General features: G+C 47.9%; 2 protein-coding genes across 4 annotated transcripts in view; one reads left to right on the top strand and one right to left on the bottom strand.

Moving 5' to 3' along the window:
• The window catches only part of LOC147429886 (retinal-binding protein), a 139056-nt gene that overhangs the window by 70853 nt on the left and 48157 nt on the right, over window positions 1-20046 (top strand). The gene's annotated exons all lie outside the window — the stretch shown is intronic.
• On the bottom strand, window positions 15805-19917 carry LOC147429888 (uncharacterized). The gene has a single exon (XM_086496081.1). It carries the CDS (start codon window positions 19766-19768, stop codon window positions 16364-16366), a length of 3405 nt encoding a protein of 1134 aa, XP_086352207.1. The 5' UTR covers window positions 19769-19917; the 3' UTR covers window positions 15805-16363.

The following is a 20046-nucleotide window of genomic DNA, read 5'->3' as shown; positions in this document are numbered from 1 at the left end:
TGACTACATTGAGAGAGATGGTAATAGAGGTGCACAGCTAGCGGGGACATGGATTCCACTATTGTTATATGCTGATGATATTGTTTTGATTTCTGATTCTCCGGAGGGGATGCAACGTCAACTGGATGCTTTGCATAGGTTCGCCCAAGAAAGTGGTTTGTCCGTCAACCTTGGTAAAACCAAGGTCATGGTTTTTAATACCACCCCACAGTGGATCAGGAGGTCAGCGCCCGCCTTCACATACGGATAGGAGAAGGTGGAGTATACAGATGCTTACACTTACCTTGGAGTGGTTTTCAGTGGACCAACATTTTCATTGAGGAGGGCAGCAGAGACTAGATTGACCAGAGCCCATGCAGTATTGGGTAAATTGGAAAGGATGTGTTCACAGGTTCAGTTTCAGGAGCCTCGGACGAAGCTCTGGCTCTTTGACACTATGGTGGCCTCTGTATTGCTCTATGGAGTTGAGATTTGGGGACCTTCACTGGACCATCACAGGAGGTCTGGCTGTAGTGATGGATGGGGGGACATGGAGAAGCCTCTGGTCTCTATGATCTCGCGGCTCATTAAGGCCAAGACTTCAGTACCACGTGCTATTATACGAGCAGAGCTAGCTGCCTCCCCACTGGTGGTTGAGGCGGTGACCAGATCTGTCTCCTTCATACACCGCATGTGGGAACTTCCCAGAGACAAATATGCACGCCTTGCACTTGAGTCCTCTCGCAGTTAGCCGTGCAGGGAGATACAGCATGCTGGTATGGGGAGATGAGTCATGGTTTCAGGCGCATGGGTTCAGCATGGACAGATTGCCTCCTTTTCAGTACTCACTGGATGCGCCCTCTGTGACTCTTACACAATCCGAGATCACCGGGCTCATTCGCCAGGACTTGACTCAGCTAGACACCAAGAGGACATGGATACAGCCAGTACAAGAGCTAGGCACGAAGATAGCTTTCTACAGAGAGCATCTCCTCGAGCTTACGGAGGATGGTTTTGTGACGAGGCCCAGATACATGGACACTCACCTGTCTCATGGGATACGATGTGCTATTGGCCAGATACGCACATCTTCACACCAGCTCTGCGGATCGAGACTGGGAGATACAGCGGAATACCAACAGAGGCCAGGACATGCCCCCTGTGTGGCATCGAGCTTGAGACAAAGTTGCACTACACATGCCACTGCCCCGTCTACTACGAGATATGAGGCGGCTTGCATTGCTTGTTCAGAGAGGCCTTTGGACCATTCTCTAGAGTCATGCGGTATGAGGATCATAGATGCCTAGGTTTGTTTTTGCTTGAGCTACGCAGACACAGAGAGAGCTTGATGAGAGGAAAGACTAGCCGGTCTCAGAGACAGATCACATACTTCTTTAGAGCTGCCGCTGAACACCCGGAGGAGTTACTACCACAGCAGAGCTCGTCGCATTACCCAGAGGCATACTGATCGACCGAGCGACTGAGTTGGGGAGATCCAGACGCCCACGACTGCGGAGGACTACACAACATCGACAGAGGCTGCAGCAGAGGATCCGGGTCACTTTGGCTTGACATGCACGACGCCCAGTCAGACTACTGACCATGGAGGAGATTGATGAGATCCACCAGCGACCCATCCTGGATCTCCTGTGATCTAGTTATTCCAGCTAGTTGTTTTAGCGGCTTAGTCCACACTCAATAGTCTAGGATTCCATAGTATTTTATTTTATTTTGTCATTTTGTCATCTCGTTACTCTGACTTTGTATCAGATCCACCACATTGTAACTTTTTGGTCTCATAGGTCACTTTGGCCTTTTGAAGACGTTAATATAACATTTCATTTCATTTCATTTCTCTCTCTCGCTGCCCCCTGCTCTGCTCCTTGCTCCCCGCTACCCCTGCTCCCGCTCCCACTCCTGCTCCCTGCTCCCCGCCCCCTTTGTCCCGCTACCCTTGCTCCCGCTGGTCTCCCGTTGCCCTTGCCGCTCGTGCCACACTTGCACTGCCCCTGAACCTGCCCCCGCTACCTGCTCCCTCGTGCCAACCTAACGCGTAGAGAGAGAAAGAAGGGGGGGGGGGGAGTAGCTTAGAGAGAGAAAGAAGGGGGAAAATCGTGTAGAGAGAAAGAGGAAAAAAAAGCCTGTAGAGAGAGAAAACCTACACGCGTAGAGAGAGAGGGGAAAAAAAACTGCCCATAGAGAGAAAACCTATACGCGAAGAGAGAGAGAGAGAGAGAGAGAGAGAGAGAGAGAGAGAGAGAGAGAGAGAGAGAGAGAGAGAGAGAGAGAGAGAGAGAGAGAGAGAGAGAGAGAGAGAGAGAGAGAGAGAGAGAGAGGGAAAATTTATTTTATTATTAAAAAAAAGGAAAGAAGTTGGTGTGCATAGTGTGGGTCCCTTTGGCGGCAACTGAGCATGAGGAAGCAGAATGCTAAAGCCGACCCCTTAGAGGATGACATTTGAAAGTGCAAAGAAGAGATGACGGAAACCATTACTAAGATGAACCGCAACCTGTTGGGCACAATATAAAAGCTCGAAGGACGCGTGTTGATCCAAGAAAGTAAAATGAATACACTAGAAGATCGTTTGAGAGCCCAAGATGAAGAGATCGCGTCACTCAAGAAGGATATCGCTGAAGCACGATCAAGAAACATGCTTGAAGAAGGAGAATTGCAACCGTCAGTGATAGAAGAACTAAACACGATCAAAGAGCAAGTATAGGCCATCAAAGAAGGAGAAGAGCAGCACAAAGAAATGACGACCTCTTGGATGGATGTTATTACCAAGACCCAGCAGAAGGTGGACGAAGCCGAGAAATGGATCGAGGTTGCCAAGAAAGGAAAAGGCAAAGAAATAACATCCACGCCCACACCCATATCAATCTGCCACTAGAGGAGGAGCAAAGAAGACGTGCGCGCGTTGTACATGTAAGAATCTGCGGGCTTAAAGACAAAGATAATGTGGACGAAGAAGTAAAAAAACTCATGGCTCTGATGGGGGTTCATGAACCGATGCACACAAGAGCTTGGAGAGTGGGCAACAAGAAAAATGGAAGCAATGGGGAAACCTCGAAAGAAAGGGCACTCATTCTTTGATTTCCGTTCATGGAAGCGAAGGACTTTTTGAAAAAAAGGCCAACTCTCAAGAAGACAGGCATCTTTCTCGGGGATGATCTTACCCTCTCGCTGATCGCTCATATACAAGAGGTAATGCCGAAGATTAGAGCGGCAAGGGAAAAAGGCAAGATTGCTTTCTACCGAGATGGAAGAGTGGTAATATTAGAGCCACCCGCCACATGACGGTGCGAGACCTATGGGACCACACTAAAAGTTGCCTCCTGGAATTGTAATGGATCTATGCGCCTTGATGTGGGTGCCTTTGAGGATAGTTTTAACGGGAGAGACATCATCTTCTACTCGGAGACACGTCAGGCCCCTCGGCAATCTATGCCTCACATTACTGGATACAGATGGGAGATGGCCCGTTGACAGGAGACACGATCAGAGCAAAGAGGGCGGGGCTCAAGAGGAGTGGCACTGTTATTCAGGCAGGGTCTGCAGCCATTGATACATATAGCTCGTAGGGATGAGCAAGCTAGGTACATGTGGGTGAGATTGAGAGCAGAGAATGGGAGATATCTCTACATTGCTATTTGCTACTTTCCCCCGAGTACGTCCGTATATGCACCACCCAGAGGACAGTCCCCCTTCTCTATTTTGGAGATGGCGACATTATCATTCTAGGGGACTTCAATGCTAGGACTGCACATTATCACACAGTATTCTATGATACTTCAGAGGAGATGCTGAGAGAGTTGGATGTTGCAGAGATTGGCCTATCCCGACTGTTGGGAATTCTCCAGAGATGGCGACATTATCATTCTAGGGGACTTCAATGCTAGGACTGCACATTATCACACAGTATTCTATGATACTTCAGAGGAGATGCTGAGAGAGTTGGATGTTGCAGAGATTGGCCTATCCCGACTATCACAAGATGGGGAACATACTGAGTATGGACGGCACCTGATAGACATGGGGACTGCACATGGATTGGCCATCTTGAATGGCCTACAGAGATTTCCTGATGCGGGAGGCTTCACATGCTTTCCACACAGACATGGAGCCAGCACAATGGATTATGTCATGGCACAACCAAGCCTCATCGCTAGTATCGGGGTGGCAGTGGATCATGCTAGTATGGCGTTGACCATCTCTTTCCAGTTCAATGTAGCACACAGTCCACGGGTGGCAGCTCCTACTCGCTATACCTTCATGCAAGAGTTGGATTCGGTATACATAGACGGGATCTACAGACGCCTAAGCACTGAGGAGCCAGGGCGACCTGTGGAGGAGCTTACGACTATATTGACACAGACATTACATGATGCAGCAGCAGAGGCATATCCACACACCCAGCCCGAGCATAGATGCCGTTCTGGGAGCATGCCTCAGAACAGTTGGTATGATGAGGAATGCCGCCAAACCAGAGCTAGACTTCAGAGGGAAGTGCTTTTGGGGGACATCACTCACAGACAATCACAAATTGACTTTCGACGCCTGGTACGATGGAAAAAGGGGGCATTTTTGGCCCAACTAGAGCAAGATCTCCACCAGCTATTCTTGAGTCAGGACTCACGTGAGGCATGGCGGCTCTTTCATAAGCTGCCCCCCCCCCTTTACCTTGACTTGGGGTCAGTACGTATCAGCTTTGTACACAGTTTCTGGACAGCTGCCCCTCCCCGACCACCCAGACCCATGCCCACACACATGTGCTTTTTTCACCGCTGAGATGGTGAAGAAGGCTATTAACAGGATGAGGACTGGGAGAGCATATCGATGGCTTGGTGGTTGAGCATTTCATGCATGCCAAAGATCTACTAGCAGAGCTTCTAGCAGTCATGTTTAATCGTGCCATGTGCGAGGGCTTGCCTAATACCTGGAGCCTATCTACGATTGTACCTATTTTCAAATCAGGAGACCCTATGGAGTTTGGGAACTATCGCACTATCATGATTGGACACACATTGGCACTGTTGTACGCATCCCTTCTTGAGCAAGCAACTGAGTAGATGGGCAGAGAGAGAGAGGGACTGCGTGCAGCCGCGGGCAGGCAGGATTCAGAAGAGGTTTCTCTACTCTTGACCATATCTTGACATTCAAGGCCATCATCGAGGAGGGTAGATCCCGTTGGAGACGGATCTATTGTAGCTTTGTGGATTTCCGCAAAGCATTTGACACAGTACCCAGAGCTAGACTGATGCGCAGATTACAGGAGATGGGAGTACCCACAGAGCTAATTTGGGGGATCATGGCATTGTTCAGACCAGTAGCACGGCATGTACGCACTTCAGAGGGTCTTTCTACAGCGGTTCACTCTACTATTGGGTGAAGCAGGGTTGACCGCTCTCTTCTACTCTATTTGGTATGTAGGTGGATGAGGTTTCTGACTACATTGAGAGAGATGGGTATAGAGGTGCATCGCTGGCGGGGACATGGATCCCGCAATTGTTATATGCTGATGATATTGTGTTTATCTCCGACTCTTCGGAAGGGATGCAACGTCACTTGGATGCTTTGCATAGGTTTGCCCATGCAAGTGGTTTGTCTGTCAACCTTGGAAAAACCAAGGTCATGATATTTAATACCACCCGACAGTGGATCAGGAGGTCAGAGCCCGCATTCACATACGGCCAGGACAAAGTGGAGTATATAGATGCTTACACTTACCTCGGAGTGGTTTTTAGTGGACCAGCATTCTCATTAAGGAGAGCAGCAGAGACTAGATTGACTAGAGCCCATTTCGCATTGGGTAGACTGGAGAGGATGTGTTCACAAGTTTAGTTTCAGGAGCCTCGGACAAAGCTCTGGCTCTTTGACATGCTAGTGGCCTCTGCATTGCTCTATGGAGCTGAGATAAGGGGGCCTTCATTGGATCGTCACGGGAGGACGGGTCGCACTAATGGATGGGGGGACATGGAGAAGCCCGTGGTCTCTATGATCTCGCGGCTCATTAGAGCCAAGGCCTCAGTACCACGTGCCATTATCTGAGCAGAGCTAGCTGCCCCCCCACTAGTAGTTGAGGCGCTCACTAGATCTGTCTCCTTCATACACCGCATGTGGGCGCTTTCCAGAGACAGATACGCCCGCCTTGCACTTGAGTCCTCTCGACAGTTAGCCACGTAGGGTGGAGGGAGATACAGCATGTTGGTATGTGGAGACGACATCCTGGTTCTAAGCGCATGGGTTCGGTATAGACAGATTTCCCCCCTTCTAGTACTCACTGGACGCACCCTCCATGACTCTTACGTAGCCCGAAATCACTTGGCTCATCCGCTAGGATCTGATTTAGCTAGACACCTGGAGGACATGGATACAGCCAACACAGGAGCTGGGCACGAAAATGGCTTTCTACAGAGAACATCTTCTCCAGCTTACAGCGGACGGTTTTGTGACGAGGCGCAGATACATGGACACCCACTTGTCTCATGGGGTACGGTGCGCTATTGGCCAGATACGCACATCTTCAACCAGCTATTGATCGAGACGGGGAGATACAACGGAGTACTAGCAGAGGCCAGGACATGGCCCCTGTGTGACATGGAGCCTGAGACAGAGTTACACTACACATGCTACGGCCCCGCGATCCAGACGTTCACGAATGCGGAAGACTACACAGCATCGACGGAGGCTACATCAAAGGATCGGAATCACTCTGGCCCGACATGCAAGACGCCCGGTCAGACTACTGACCATGGAGGAGATTGATGAGATCCGCCAGCGACCAATGTTGGATCTTGTGACTCGTGGTTTATCTATCCCGGCTAGTTGCTTATTTTCACACCTACCAGCTTAGGATTTCATAGCATAGTATTTATATCTCATCCTTTTGTCATTTCATTTCATTTTTGCTACTCTGACTTTGTATCAGATCCACCACATTGTAACGCTCTGGTCTCATAGGTCATCTTGGCCTTTTGAAGACGTTAATATATATAACATTTCATTTCATTTCATCTCTCTCTCTCTCTCTCTCTCTCTCTCTCTCTCTCTCTCTCTCTCTCAATAAAGGCGGGGCTTTGACCCTTTGCATTACATAAAACTCGACCATAGATTGAGAGCAAAGATAGGCAGATATCTTTACATTGCTATTTGCTACTTTCCACCAAGTACGTCATTATATGCACCACCCAAAGGGCAATCCCCCTTTTCTATTTTGTATGATGACACGTGGGAGTTCTCTTGAGATGGTGACATTATCATTCTAGGGGACTTCAATGCTAGGATTGCCCATTACCAGACAGTATTTTATGATACTTCCGAGGAGATGCTGAGAGATTTGGATGTTGCAGATAAGGGTCTGTCCAGACTATCACAGGATGTGGAACATACTGAGTATGGACGACACTTGATAGACATGGGGACTGCACATGGGCCAAGGTGGAAAGGTACGGAGTGTACGGTACGTAATCAATACGTATGGTACGTACTTCTGTACGGATCGGCCTTTAAGGTGCGTGACTAGTACGTAACATTTGTAACAACAAAAAGAATAGTGACTTTAGCCTTTTTTTCAGCCTATACATACTAGGAACTACATAGAGTCTAAACATAGATACTACTTCAAACATCCATTAGATACTGCTTCAATGTCCATTAGATACTGCTTCAAATGTTATGCGTACTTAACTCTTAGAATACATCACTTAGTCAAATTTCAATAGCACTAAACATGAGTCACGATTGCGAAAAGTTAAAACTTAAAACTTCAACATACCATGATACCAGGATCAAAATACATAAAACATCAAGAGTCAAGATTGAGGACTGATTATCAATCCTCATACAAAGATGGATACATCATACTATAGTGACCAGTCTAGACTCTACCATCAAAAAGACAGAAAAATGGGAATACACTATATAATACAATAAACTTTAGTCCATTGCCCAATGGCAAGATGCCCCTAAAAAAACAAAAAATTGTGAAAAGAGGGGGGGGGGGGGGGGGGGGGAAACGTACACTATTTATCCGTACGTACGGAACCGTACCGTACTGTATGGATCCGTATGTACGTACGGATGCAACCTTGACATGGGCTGGCGATTTTGAATGGCCTACAGAGATTTCCCGATGCGGGAGGTTTTACATGCTTTCCACACAGACATGGAGCCAGCACAATGGATTATGTCATGGCACAGCCGAGCTTCATCTCTAGTATCCAGGATCTCACCGTTGGACTCGGACTTGTTGGTGTGGCAGTGGATCATGCCCTTGTGTCGATGACCATCTCTTTCAAGTTTAGTGTAGCACACAGGCCACGGACAGCAGCCCCTACTCGCTACACCTTCACGTGGGAGATGGACTCTGTATACATAGATGGGATCTATATACGCCTGTGCACTGAGGACCAGGGCGACCTCTAGAGGAGCTTACTACCATTCTGACACACACATTACATGATGCAACAGTAGAGGCATACCCACACACCCAGCCTGAGCAGAGACGGCGTTCTGGGAGCATGCCCCAGAACAGCTGGTATGATGAGGAATGCTGCGAGGCAAGAGCCAAACTTCAGAGGGAGGTACTTTTGGGGGACATCAGTCATAGACATTCGCAGATTGACTTCTGACGCCTAGTGTTGCAAAAGAAGAGGGTATTTTTGGCTCTCAATTAGAGCAGGATCTATACTAGCTATTCTTGAGTTAGGACTCACGTGAGGCATGGCGACTCTTTCATGAACACTACCCCCGCGCCTCCTCCTCTGCCATTACCTCTAGAAAGGCCTGGGGCGAGTACGCATTATCTTTGTACACAGTTCCTGGACAGCCGCCCCTTCCCGACCCCCCCCCCCCCCGATCCATGCCTATACACATGTGCTTTTTTCACCATTGAGATGGTGAAGAAGGCCATTGACAGGATGCGGACTGGGAGAGCATATGATCATGATGGCTAAGTGGCGAAGCATTTCATGCATGCCAGAGATCTACTAGCAGAGATTCTAGCATTTATGTTCAATCGTGCCATGTGCGAGGGCTTGCTTGATACTTGTAGCCTATCTACTATTGTACCTATCTTCAAGTTAGGAGACCCCATAGAGCTTGAGAATTATCGCACTATCGTGATTGGACACACATTGGCACGGTTGTATGCATCCATTTTTGAGCAGAAACTGAGTATATGGGTAGAGAGGGAGGGCATACGCGCAGCCGGGCAGGGAGGGTTCAAGAGAGGTTTTTATACTCTTGACCATATCCTGACACTCAGAGCCATTATTGAGGAGGGCAGATCACAAGGGAGACGGATCTATTGTAGCTTTGTGGACTTCCGAAAAGCATTTGACCTAGTACCCAGAGCTAGATTGATGCGCAGACTATAGGAGATGGGAGTGCCCACAGAACTCATTTAGGGAATCATGGCATTATATAGGTCAGTAGTGGGGCATGTATGCACCCCAGAGGGTCTATCTACACTGGTTTACTCAACTATTGGGGTGAAGCAGGGCTGCCCGCTCTCTCCTACTCTATTTGGTATGTATGTGGATGAGGTTTCTGATTATATTGAGAGAGATGGTGATAGAGGTGCACAGTTGGCAGGGACATGGATTCCACTTTTGTTATATGCTGATGATATTGTGTTGATCTCCGACTCTCCGGAGGGGATGGAACGTCACTTGGATGCATTGCAAAGGTTTGCCCATGAAAGTGGTTTGTGTGTCAACCTTGGTAAGACCAAGATTATGGTGTTTATTACCACCCCACAGTGGATCAGGAGGTCAGCACCCGCATTCACATATGGCCAGGAGACAGTGGAGTATAGAGATGCTTACACCTACCTTGGGGTGGTCTTTAGTGGACCAGCATTTTCATTGAGGAGAGCAGTAGAGACTAGACTGACGAGAGCCCATGCAGCATTAGGTAATTGGAGAGAATGTGTTAACAGGTTCAGTTTCAGGAGCCTCAGACGAAGCTTTGGCTCTTTGACACTTTGGTGGCTTTTGCATTGCTCTATGGAGCTGAGATCTTCATTGGATCATCATGGGAGGTCGCGTCGCACTGATGGATTGGGGGACATGGAGAAGCCTTTGGTCTCTATGATCTCGCGGCTCATTAGAGCCAAGGCTTCAATACCACGTGACATTATCCTAGCAGAGCTAGTTGCCCCCCCACTAGTGGCTGAGGCTCTCACCAGACCAGTCTCCTTCATTCACCGCCTATGGGAACTTCCTAGAGACAGATATGCCCGCCTAGCACTTGAGTCCTGTCGGCAGTTAGCCATGCAGGGAGATACAGCATGTTGGGTTGGGGAGATCAGATTGCCCCCCTTCCAGTACTCATTGGATGCACCCTCTTTGACTCCTACACAATTTGAGATCACCAGGCTCATCCGCCTGACTTAGCTAGATAATAGTAGGACTTGGATACAGCCGGCTGGGGAGCTGGGCACGAAGATGGCTTTCTATAGAGAGCATCTTCTCCAGCTTACTGAGGATGGTTTTGTGACAAGGCCCAAATACATGGACACACACTTGTCTCATGGGATACGATGTGCTATTGGCCAGATACGCACATCTTCACACCAGCTGCGGGTCGAGACTGGGAGATACAGTGGAGTACCAGTAGAGGCCGGGATATGCCCCTTGTGTCACATAGAGCCCGAGACAGAGTTGCACTACACATGCCACTCTCAGTCTACTATGAGATACGAGGCTGCTTCCATTGTTTGTTCATAGAGGGCTTTGGACCACTATCCAGAGTCATGTGGTACGAGGACCAGAGATGCTCGAGGAGACACTGGACATATCGAGGAGCTACTACAGTAGCAGAGCCCACACTCTCCTTGCACCAGAGGCACGCTGATCAATCAAGCGACCAAGTTGGGGAGATTCAGACGCCCATGACTGAGGACTACAGAGCATCGACAGAGGCTGCATCAGAGGATTCGAATCACTCTTAACCCGACATGCACGACGCCCGGTCAGACTACTTACCATGGAGGAGATTGATGAGATCCGCCAGCGAGTGATGCTGGATTTCCTGTGATTTAGTTCTTTCTGAGTATACACCCACATTGTGTTGTTTTAAGACCCCATTCACTCCACCCTCCAGTCATATCTTGCACAATCCCAGTTCACATCTAGTAGCTTAGGATTCCATAGTATTTTTATTTTGTTACTCGGACTTTGTATCAGATCCACCACATTGTAACTTTTTGGTCTCATAGGTCACTATGGCCTTTTGAAGACATTAATATAACATTTCATCTCTCTCTCTCTCTCTCTCTCTCTCTCTCTCTCTCTCTCTCTCTCTCTCTCTCTCTCTCTCTCTCTCTCTCGGAATGAAAATGAAATTCTGAATTAAAATGTCTTCAAAAGGTCAAAATGACCCATGAGACCTAAATTTAGATCCCAATAGAATCTAATGTAGTGTCTTGAAAGCTATGAAAATAGAAATTGAATGGAAAAATCTAAGTTTGTCATACATTGAGGGGTAGGTGGGAGGGGTAACAGAGTAAACATGGTGAACAGGGTAGCGTAGATGAGAGCTAGAGACTATCATATACATCGGTATATCAATAAACGGGAGTAGTAGTGGGTGAATAGAGGATAGAGGCTCAAGGTGTATAATAGCTCATCTCAAGAGATCAAGCATTGGTCTCTGTCATAGGGTGTCAATGTCCGTCATGCTGCGAAGCTGATGTTGTGCTCAATGTTGATCAATGATGATCTTGATCTGGTTGTATGTGTCTTTGGTGATGTGAGGATGTCTTGAAAGCTATGAAAATAGAAAATGAATGTAAAAATCTAAGTTTGTCATACATTGAGGGGTAGGTGGGAGGGGTAACAGAGTAAACATGGTGAACGGGGTAGCGTAGATGAGAGCTAGAGACTATCATATACATCGGTATATCAATAAACGGGAGTAGTAGTGGGTGAATAGAGGATAGAGGCTCAAGGTGTACAATAGCTCATCTCAAGAGATCAAGCATTGGTCTCTGTCATAGGGTGTCAATGTCCGTCATGCTGCGAAGCTGATGTTGTGCTCAATGTTGATCAATGATGATCTTGATCTGGTTGTATGTGTCTTTGGTGATGTGAGGATCCTTGTAGCCTGGGCCTTCAAGCTTGTCCTAGCTGGACAGCTCTATGAAGTGATGTCCCTTGTCTAACAGGTAGTGTCTCCTCTCTGTCGTGCTGCTACTTAGCTGGGTGTCTAAAGAAATCCGCGATCGGTCTCTGTGTAGAACCTCTCTCAGTGTGGTGTCCATCTCTAAGGCAAGTCTCTCAATTTGCGTATCTCTAAGAGGTACATCCCTAGACATCTCTGGTCACAATAATGCATGACTTTGGCCAATGGTCCAAAGTTGTAACAGGAAGGGCACCACGTGCCAATTGAAAAGAAGAGACTCGAATAGACTTTTAGCACTTCAAAACAACGAGAGAGAGAGAGAGAGAGAGAGAGAGAGAGAGAGAGAGAGAGAGAGAGAGAGAGAGAGAGAGAGAGAGAGAGAGAGAGAATCCATACGCTAGACATGGAGTGGCGGAGTTCCACTCCTAGATCACTGGCCCCAAAACCGTGGCGTCTCTTCCGGTGTTGCCAAAAAATACAATCGCCGAGGGACTCGATCTCATCCATCCATGTGAGAATGCCAGAGTGCGTCCCCAAGGCTCATATTTTAAGGCCCCTAGCCTCGAAAAGCAACTCGTATGAAAAGTTGTGCCCCGAAAGCACTCTAGTCCGAAAGTGGGCACCCATGAGGCTCTTTCGCGATTTCCGGTCCATCCGTACATTTCTACGTTTTGTGGCGGTGTTTCGGGCGTCCGTACCGTTAGCCACATCAACACTTTTTAGGGTTGCTTCGGTCCAACCGGTTTTGTCCATTGCAAGGTTATATTATGGTTTAATTCCCTCAGGGTCATGCCATGTTATCGATTTGTGACATACGCCCCTCTTGAAAGAAGACTAATTGCTTGGGGTTAGACATGCAAAACTCAATCAAATTCTTTAGCTGATATTGCCTTTATGCATACATGCCAATGCCCATCATTGCGAGACAGTATACAATTTCACAATTCATCCACATCACAGCTCTTGATAATCCAGTGTAGCAATGTTAGCCATCACACCCAGACCGCACTGATCCTTCAAGGGGTGTTTGATGCTTTAAGATCATATACCCAGGCAATCTCATCCAATTTGGCACTATTGATGTTCTAGATTCATATGCTTCACAAAAATGCTTTACAAATGACACAAAATTCACATATGCAAACACATAAGATAAAGACATTCAAATACAAACAAACGGCTCCCTAGACCAAATTCTGTGTGAAACCGGCCCGAGGGGCGGTAGGCTTTGGCTTTCACCCGAAATTCTTTACTTTAGACACACACAGAGAGCAATTTAGAAAGGTAACCTACAATGGAAATTAACACTTATGCACACACACAGCTCGGAAGCTAGAATGCTCCGAGCAGACCTCGACAACCTGTAGGTCCCAAAATTGGCGCCCCTTTCGGTATTTCTTATAAAACCTGTGATTTCCTACGAGCTGTCACGCATAATCCAGGCTGAAAACCACCTGTTTGGGCCCAATTTCGGCAGCATAACTGTACTAGGACGCTTCACAGACAGTATCCCCACGCAATAGATGACTTTCCTGACGTATACGGACACTTTGCAAAACTTGACGAGAATTTGCAGCACGCTGAATTCTCTGTTTTCTGCCCTGACAATGCGCCAAATCACCTCTACAGCGGTCTCCTCGCGTCCCCGGACCTCCTGGGGGTATTAGGGACCGTTTAGGGCCAAAACCCTAAACCTGCAAAAATACACAGCAGGCTGTATTTCCCTGTTTTGGGCTCCGTTTTGCAAGCCGGTCGCATCCGTAGCAAGTCCTCAAGCTCCCGCACCTGTAGGGCTACTTGCCCTTTGAATCAGACGAGATTTCTCACGTGGAACCTCTCCGAATTCACCTGTACCTGCGGAGGATTAGCAACTAGCTAATCCAATACCGTGCAAGAGGCTCTTGCCTCGGCAATCGCGCATGAACCCACACAACTGTACATAGGTCAAATGAAAAGCCCTCTTGTGGGGCATCACATAACTGCACGTAGGGGGGAGAGAGAGCAATCTGTAGTGTGCAGGTCATCACTCCTAGCACCACACTGTACATAGAGTGGAAAGCAAGCACTCCATAGCTCTTAACATGTGACAGGGAATTGCAAATTGAGCCTCCCAGCTATAAATTTAGCGCTACCTTCTCTTGCATGAGGAAAGTGCACCGAAATGTGCCACTCGGCGCGTTTACAAGCCATTTCCCGTTTGGGGGTTGCCGCCTAGAAATCTCCCGACTGGTTGCCCAATTGACTTTGCGGCAGAGTTCTAAAATTCTCCCCTTGTCATTTCGAAGGAAATGACGCGAACACATTTCATAGCCCAAAATAGCAGTTCCCAAATTTTTAGGAGATGCTTTCGTTGGGCTCCCACTAGTCTTCTGACCATCTATCCTCATTGGGACCGCATCCAAAAATGCAATGTGGCCCAACTGTTGGGTATTTTCTTTTGGTGGTCCCACCTTGGCTTTATGCCTTTATTGAGTTCACTTCCTAGTATCCACCAACTTGCCAAGTGCGACGGGGGGACCTACATGATCTTGAACTGAGCCTAGACACCCTCTTACTATACGAATTCCAGTGCCGACCCACTTCCCATCTATGAGTGAAACTACCGTTCACATTGGGCATACAATGTCCGCACATTTCCAACTTCAAAAAGAGGGTCTCAAAAATAAAACAAAAATCATTGGAAAGAAACCAAACAGTAAGGTTAGTAGTTGCCACGTCCTCGTGACATTGTGTCGTTTAGAGGGTTCCATATACAACTAGATGCTCCCAAGACTGCAACCTACGTCGTTTAGAGGTTTCTGTCTACAACTAAACACTTCCTAGACCGGAGCTTGCATCGTTTTAGAGGCACCAAGTACAACTAGATGCTCCCCATACCAAAGTGTGCGTTATCCAAAGGTTATCAAATAGCATTGAAACGAGAATCAAACAAATTCAATCGGCACTAAAACAAGGTCAAACATGTTCAAACAAGATTTGATGTAGTCAATACAATTCCCAAATAATATTCAAAAAAGCAATAAAAATTCAAAAAAGTAGTCTTTCTCATCGCTTTTCTATCTCCCATTCTTGTAATTTTATCTTCCTGCGTTATGCTACCGATTGTTTGCAAAAAGCGTGCAAAACATAATTCTGATACATCTTGCTGACAACTTTAATATTCAAAATCAGAATCCGCTCGTGTTAATGTGTAGGGCTTGTCGAGAGGATCAACTTTGTTTTCTTTTTGCATATCCAAATTCTCAGTTGTTGCAGAGATTTTTAGAGGCCTTTGCAACACAAAAAGCGTCCAAAATCATGTTTTTCAGAGCTTTTTAAGGCAAAAACGAATTGTTGTTTTTTATCTCCTTCTTTTGTTGTTGTTTCTTCTTCATCCAACTCCATAGCTTTCTATTGTATGTTCATGTAGGTCCAGTTTGTTTGTCAGAACAGACGCTTTGACACCTGTGTAATAGGAAGGGCACCGTGTGCCAAGTAAAAGGAAAAGACTAGAATGGACTTTTAGCATTTCAAAACAACTAGAGAGAGAGAGAGAGAGAGAGAGAGAGAGAGAGAGAGAGAGAGAGAGAGAGAGAGAGAGAGAGAGAGAGAGAGAGAGAGAGAGAGAGAGAGAGAGAGAGAGAGAGAGAGAGAGAGAGAGAGAGAGAGAGAGAGAGAGAGAGAGAGAGAGAGAGAGAGAGAGAGAGAGAGAGAGAGAGAGAGAGAGAGAGAGAGAAAGAAAGAAAGAAAGCTTTATTAACGTCTTCGAAAGGCCGAACTCGACCTATGAGACAAAATCATATACATGTGTTGATGCTCTAGGCATCGGAAAATAAAAAAAGGGTACAAACTGAAATGAGCCTATACTATGCAAGAGGGTGTGGTAGGGTGGTGCATGTGGTGTACAATGTATAGTGTGGGTCCTCGTGTCGAGGTGTGCTTACACATCATCAGGCTCAACTAGGGGCTGCAAGGTGATACCACCATGAGATGATAGGGAGGGTATCTAAAAACAAGCAACATATGTAGAGTAGAGAATGTGGTACATCGGTGGTGACCTGCTCAGGTATCTCTGGAATGCTGGATCTCTTGGTGCTGGTACATGATTCTGCTCTAGATACTGATGGTGTAAGGTTAGTATCCTCGAGATCTCCCTCTGGTGACACCCATGTGTCCTGTATCCTGGGAGCCTCGGTCTCCGACGTGCCCTCTGAGACTCTGCCTGCAGAAGGGTAAGCCCTCTACTCTGTGTAGGTAGTGTGGGGGGGTCTGGTCCTGCTCATCGGAAAAACTGTGTGATGGTAGTCTGTGTCCTGCTATCCTGACTCTGGCGTGGCTGTAACAACTGCTCTCGAACCTCTAAAGCCGCAACCAGGAACTTGCCAAACCTCCTCTGCTCTCGGCCTATCATATGCTGCTGTAATGAGTCTCCAATGCCATATCTCTCTCTCAGCTCTGTATATGCTGGGCATCTCATGACAAAATGCTCCTCACTCTCCACCTCCGTCTGGCAAATCCGGCATGTACGCTCCTCTCGTGGTATGCCTCTGGCTCTGCCACTCTCAATCTCTAGCTGATGTGATGACACTCGTAGCTGGCCAATGTTGACCCGAAGTCGGTGTGGCATGTACTCTTGCATGTATGATGGAATCTCAATGAATCCCTGCTCTGAGAACCTCAGAAAATGCTCATAGTAATATAGCATTTTAGGAGGTAGGGTGTCTGTGGGCCTGCGCCATGTCCTCTGAATATATGTATGCCATATCTCCTGTCTGATGACCCTATTCCGCTCAGAGCGTGAGAGGGTATAGGTCGGGGCCTGGGTGTCATACTGGAGTGGTGGTAGTCTATCAATATCAAAACCGTGCTGAGCTAGCCAATCTCTTGTCTGGGCATACCATGAGCTAGTGTCCCCTGCCTGTGCCATCTCTCTAGATGCAATGAAGGCTCTATGAGAGATCCTATCTGGATCCATATCTTTGAATCTGCGAAGAAGGCAAACAGTCTGAAAGAGTGCCTCTACCAACATCGGTGGTGCAGCCAGCTCAGCTCTAATAATGTCGTGTGGAACTGATGGCTTGCTGCGAATCATCCTGGAGATCATAATAATCTGTGGCCTCTCTATCTGTGTCCATACTGAGTCTGCCAGTCTCGGTCCCCAAATGGCCGAGACATACATGAGTGCAGGTGTGACCAGTGTGTCAAAGAGCCACCCCTTCGTCCGGGGCTCCTGAAAGTGGGCCTGGTGGCACTGTCTCTCCATCAGAGCTAGTGATGCGTATCCTCTGGTAAGTCTATCTCTGGCTGCCTGTGTCATGGAGAAGGTCCCTGATGCTGCGGTGAATGTAACCCCCAGATATACATATGAGCCTGTCACTTCTATATCCCCTCCAGCTACTGTAAATCTACTCTGTCGGCGAATCTGAGCCGATGTATGAAATATGAGAACCTTGGTCTTGCCAAGGTTCACCGTGAGTCCTCTCTGTGAGAAGAAATCATCCAGGGCCTGCAAATGTAGTTGTAGTCCCTCTGCCGTCTCTGACATCAGGACAATATCATCTGCATATAAGAGTATGTGTACAGTAGTCCCTGCAATATCCACACCCTTTCCACCTCTGTGCAAGATGAAGTCTACAATCTCGTCAATGTATAGACCAAAGAGTGTAGGTGATAGGGGGCAACCTTGTTTCACACCAATGGTGCTCACAAGGGTGTCAGATAATCCACCCGGGCATCTCAGTCTGCCAGATACATGCTCATACAATGCATAGATCCCCCATGCCATCTCCTCTCCAATCCCAAGCGCAGCCAGACATCGGAAAAGTCTCTCTCTAGGTACTGTGTCAAATGCTTTGCGGAAGTCAACGAAGCAGCAATATAATCTCCTCTTCCTCACCCGTGTCTGGTCGATCAGACAACGAAGGGTGAAGATATGATCAATAGTAGAGAAAGCTCGGCGGAAGCCTGCCTGTCCTGGTGTCCTCATGCCCTCTCCCTCTGCTAGAGAACTGAGCTCCTCCTCTAAAACCGCGCCATATAGTTTGGCCAGTATAGGACCAATCATGATAGTGCGATATGTGCTAGGATCCATGGCATCCCCAGATTTGTGGATAGGCACGATGGTGTGTGCTGTCCACGACTCTGGGAATCCCTCTGAAAGTGCGCGGTTGAAGAGGTGGGCAATGAGTGGTGCCAATGCATCACAACCATATGTAAGATGCTCTGCCTGTCCTGGTGTCCTCATGCCCTCTCCCTCTGCTAGAGAACTGAGCTCCTCCTCTAAAACCGTGCCATATAGTTTGGCCAGTATAGGACCAATCATGATAGTGCGATATGTGCTAGGATCCATGGCATCCCCAGATTTGTGGATAGGCACGATGGTGTGTGCTGTCCACGACTCTGGGAATCCCTCTGAAAGTGCGCGGTTGAAGAGGTGGGCAATGAGTGGTGCCAATGCATCACAGCCATATATAAGATGCTCTGCCTGTAGGCCTGCCTGATCTCTAGCCCTCCCATGCTGTAGGTGGGATATAGCTTTCTTCACCATGTGGGTGGTGAAGAAAGTAGATGATGTGGGTCGGGTAGCCGATGGCGTAGGTATGGGTGGATGTCCTGGGATCTCGTATAAGCTCTCGGCATATCTGTGCCATGCCGCTGGGTCCTGAATAGGAGTGGATGGCCTGGGAGGTCTGATCCGACGCCATGCCTCAGCACTATTCTTGTTCATGAGTAAATGATAGATGTCCCAATACTGGTGCTCCTCCCACTCCCGTCTTTTACGACGGGTAAGTGTCTGCATCTTGCGCTGAGCCTGGCGATGTGTAATCTCCCCTCTGATCTCCAGTATATGTAGGTGTCTGTGTAGATCTTGACATTCGTCGTCGTACCACCTGTTTTGTGGCATAGTGCCAGTGCGTGGAGGGTGTGTGTGTATGCGATGTGGGAAACTTTGAGTGGCTGACTCGTGTAAGATGGATGTAATGTGTGTGGTGAGTGTGTCCAGAGGGGCTGTGGGGTCTAAGTGTATAAGGTGCTCATGCAGGTGATGTATATAAACAGGAGTGAGCTCATGAGTGAAAGAAATGGTAGTGTAAGTGTGAGGGGGGGAGGCGGGGGTGTCAGCAAGCTGTGTAGCAAAAAGGGAGAATGTGAGATAAGTATGATCCGCCCCTATCGGTGTGCGTGCAACGCTGAAGGAGTGTATAAGCTCTGCTGTCTGGGTAGAGCCCAACAAATAGTCTACTGTGCTCTCTCCGCCACTGTGTGGGAAGCAAGTGAATCCCCCAGAATCTGGCCACCTCGCCATCCCGTTATAAATAACGAGATGGTGCCTGCTGCCAAGCTCAAGAAGGTGTCTGCCATATCCAGTGTTGTCCTGTCCCCCATCTGCAGACACTCTACTCACCCCCATGTCCTCTGCATCAAGTGCCCTCATGATCTCCGGCTGCTCCATATCATAGATCTCACACTGTCGGCTCTGTGTCCTCCCGTTGAAGTCCCCCATGAGGAGGACTTCCCCGAGTGATGTGTAGTGAGAAATGTCCTCCGACAGTCGGGAGTAGGGGTCCTGGATAGCATATCGTGATCCATGTGGTGAAAAGTAGCATATGGCAATGTATAGCCCTCTCTCGTGGGTGAGCTCTAGCCGTACCCACATATAGCATGCCTCCTCGTCTCTACTCATCACCTGTATCCGGTTGTGTAAGCTCTGTTTGAATAGTATGGCCACCCCTCCTGACCCCCGAGCTGTACTCTGTCTGGTGATGGTCCTGTAAGTCGACTCCCACTGGAATCCTGTGACTACAGGTAGTCCTCTCTCTAGGCTCTCATGTGTCTCCGTAAAACATACAAAGTCATGCTCACTGATGATCTCCTCTAGGCGCTCCGGATGTGTCCATATAGAACCATTGCAGTTCCAGACTGCCCCTCTGAGTGGTGTCTCCTCTGCTAGTGTATGTGTCT

Source organism: Adiantum capillus-veneris, chromosome 22 (assembly GCF_014529385.1).
Source record: "Adiantum capillus-veneris isolate H3 chromosome 22, ASM1452938v2, whole genome shotgun sequence".
In the NCBI taxonomy this organism is placed as follows: Eukaryota; Viridiplantae; Streptophyta; class Polypodiopsida; order Polypodiales; family Pteridaceae; genus Adiantum; species Adiantum capillus-veneris.
This window is presented reverse-complemented; position numbering and strand designations above follow the sequence as displayed.